The sequence below is a fragment of the Monoraphidium neglectum genome, assembly GCF_000611645.1.
Source record: "Monoraphidium neglectum strain SAG 48.87 unplaced genomic scaffold scaffold05276, whole genome shotgun sequence".
NCBI classification, from domain to species: Eukaryota; Viridiplantae; Chlorophyta; class Chlorophyceae; order Sphaeropleales; family Selenastraceae; genus Monoraphidium; species Monoraphidium neglectum.
In genome coordinates, this window is record NW_014008354.1 from 85 (window position 1) to 3,383 (window position 3,299).

The 3,299-nt window shown below is 71.6% G+C and overlaps 1 protein-coding gene across 1 annotated transcript; it reads right to left on the reverse strand.

The window, feature by feature from the left end:
• Positions 1-736: 736 nt before the first annotated feature.
• MNEG_15381 (hypothetical protein) lies at positions 737-2,990 on the reverse strand (the record flags this gene model as incomplete). The annotated part of the gene is made up of 2 exons (XM_014036148.1): positions 737-1,333; positions 1,746-2,990. The coding sequence occupies 2 exons, from the start codon at positions 2,988-2,990 to the stop codon at positions 737-739; spliced, it is 1,842 nt and encodes a 613-aa protein (XP_013891602.1).
• Between the last annotated feature and the right edge of the window lie 309 nt (positions 2,991-3,299).

A 3,299-nucleotide genomic window follows, 5' to 3' on the forward strand; every position in this document is an offset into this window, starting at 1 on the left:
TGTAAATTCAGTGAGCACTACCAGCCAATGACTTGGACAAAACTATAAATCCCCTTGCCTCATGTCATCCATCCCCCTCCCTTCACCCACCCAGGAGGAGCTGCGCAAGGTGGAGCACGCGCTGCACCACTTCAGCCAGCTCGAGCTGGAGATGGGCCTCGACAACGCATGAGGGCGCGGCGCCGCCCGGAACGCTCCCCTCCCCGCACGCCAAGCCGAAGCGATGCGAAGACCACACCCAGCAAGCAGGGGCGCAAGCGCACCTGTGGCGCAGACCGGCGTGCTGGTGTGCCCGCCGAACCTGGGTGTTGGTTCTGACTGTTAGGCCGAGTTGATGATCCCATACTCTTGACAATGCTGCGGGGCGACTGTGCCGAGATGCCAGTGCCCTTTCTTGGTATGTGTGCAGCAAGCATGCAGTGTGTCGTAAAAGCGTTACTCGCACGCAACAAGGATTGAGAGACCTGGGGTGCGGCGGGGCGCAGCCGCGGCGTTCCGGCCGCGCGGGGGCGGCCGGCCGGCAGGCCCGGTGGGAAGGGGCGGCCGCGGCGCGGCCAACAGCCGGCGCTGCTGCCGGCGCGGTGCGTTTCGCGACAGAGACAGCTGCGTTCATCTGTTGCGACAAGGCTTGCAACATAGCATGCATGCTGCGTGCCCCAACCTAAGGCCCTGAAAGCTACGGCGAAAGCAAAAACGCACGCAACAATGCGCAAACAAAAACCACGAGGCACAGCCATCACGCGCCCGGATCGCCCGCCGCCGGCGCCGGCCCGCCCGCCGCGGCGGCGGCCGGCTGCGGCTGCGGCTGCCCGAAGCGCCGCAGCACCTGCTCCGCGCGCGCGGTGGCGTGGAGGCCGCAGAGGAAGAGGTCCCCCATCGACATGGACGTGTGCAACTGCAGCGACGACGACAGCTGCGCGCCCACCGCCGCCGCCAGGTCAGCGCCGTCCGCCTGCGCCGCGGGGGGCGCAGCGACGCCAGCCCCGCCGGCGGCGAGGCGCACACGCGGGGAGCTGGGCCCGGCGGACGAGGTGCTCGCCTCGCTGGCGCTGACGCTGGCGCGGGCGAGGCCGCCGTCGGAGCCCGAGCTCCACCAGTCCACCACGACAGGCGCCTGCTGCTGCTGCTGCTGCTGCTGCTGCTGCTGCTGCTGCTGCTGCTGCTGTGCCTGTTCTGACCCCCGCCGCTCTGGGCCATCCCCGAGGTCCACCGCGACGCGCAGTGTGGCTGTGCGCTTGAAGAGCTTGACTGCCACGCGCGCCACGGGGCGGCCCAGGGTGAGGGAGGGCGGCAGCTCGACCTCCAGCAGCTGGTAGCGGCCCGGGACGGCGATCTGTGTGGGCGTGCGTGCGTGTGTGTGTGTGTGTGTGTGTGTGTGTGTGTGTGTGTGTGTGTGTGTGTGTGTGTGCAAGCGTGTGCATGTGTGTGTGCGTGTGTGTGTGTGTTGTAGTGTGGGTGTAACAGACAGGGAGGCAAAGAGAGTGGGGGAGTAAGACAGGGGGCATGCATCTGGCTGGATGACACGCGCACAAACGCGTTTTTGGGGAATGGAGCAGCACAGACTCCGGAGCTACCCGAATCCAGCTGCCAGTGGCCTGCGGTCGTGCCGCTGCCAAACGGCTTGCGGGCGAGCAGCTCCGTCAGGGGGACCGCCCCGTGAACCCTCTCCGCCCCAGGACTGCGCAGCTGTGCAGCCGGACGTCGCGCTGGGTGCACCAAGCAGAGTGTGTTTGTTCAACACCCACCTGCAGCAGCTCCGGCAGCAGATTGACTGTGACCTCCCGCGAGCTCTCCACGCCGGGCAGCTGCACACGCAGCACCAGCGCGCCGCCCTCCAGCTTCAGCGAGTGCTGTGGAGTCGGGAGCTGGTCCTGCACACAGACGCCGCCGCCGCCGTTGCTTACACCCAGCGCCGCTGGCGGCGCTGCCGCCGCACCCTGCGCCGGGCCGCCCGCCTCGCATGTTGGCGCGAAAGGGGAGGGCAGCGGCAAGGCCGCGGGGCCGCCGGACGACGGCCGCCGCCCGTCCGCCGGCGGTGTGGCGGCGGCGGCGGCGTGCGCCGCTGCCTCCGCCTGCGCGCGGGCGGCCGCCAACAGCTTTGAGGGCGACGGCAGGTCTGCTCCCGCGCTGTCGCTGCTGCCCGCCCGCTGCGCGGCCGCGCCGCCGCCGATGCCGCCCGCCCGCTCGCTAGCTGCGGCGCCCCCGCCGCCGCTGCCGCCGCCGCCTCCGCTGCCGCTGCCCCGAGCGGGCCGCGGCGCCGCCGCGAGCGCCGCGGCGATGGCCTCGCCGTCTGATGATGTGGAGGAGGCGCTGCGGGGGGACGGCGCGTCCCCCCCAAAAGGCGTCATCCGCACCAGGGCCGCAGGCGCCGTGCTGACGCGTGACAATCGGTCTCGAAGCTGCTCCCCAGGCGACGACGTCGCGCCGCGCGCCGGCCCCCGCTGCTGCTGCTGCTCCTGCTGCTGCTGATTGTTGTTATGATGCGCTATGTTCGGCTGGCCCTGCCGCTCCTGCTGCTGCTCCTGCTGCTGCTCCTGCTGCTGCTTCTGCTGCTGCTTCTGCTGCTGTGCCTGGTCCTGCTGCTGCTGCTCAGGCAGCGCGCCGAGCGGCGCCAGCTGCGAACCCGCAGCGAACGGCGTCGACGAACGCGCCGCCGCTGAGGACCCCGCGGGCGCCGCGCCCTGGACCGCGGCGCTGCGCGGCGCGAGCGGCGCCGGCACCGACGACGCCATAGGCAGACCCAGCCCGCTCGGCGGCGGCGACGCGACGCTGCTGAACAGCCCGCCCGGGGCCGGCGGCGCCGCCGCTGCCCCTGCCGCCCCCGCGGCCGCCGCCTGCCGCGCCTGACCCTCCGGCTCCTCCTCGGCCTCGCCCCCGCCGCTCGCCACCGCCGCTGCGGCCGCCGGGCCCGTGCGCGCCCCCGGAGGCGCCGGGCGGCGGTATGTGGGGTCTGGGGCGGGCTTTGGGGTGTCTCGCTCGTAGAACAGCATGTAGGCGTTGGCAGACAGGACCTGGGGCACACGGGTCGCGGTAGCGGCGAGGCCCCGTCACACTCAAAGCACGCGCCCACGCACGGACGCTCTCGCGAACAGACAAGGGCCCTCAGGCAGCCGGAGCGGCGAGGATGGCCGGGCCGCGCCACACGTGCGGAGGGCGGAGGGACGGGCGGTGTCCCCTCGCCGTCCCAAGTGACGCTGCCCCCTCACCTTCCCGAGTGACACCGGCACTACGCTGTCGTCGTCGCAGAGGTACCAGCGGTGGTCCGGGGCGCGCACGTACGCCACATAGTGGCCATAGGT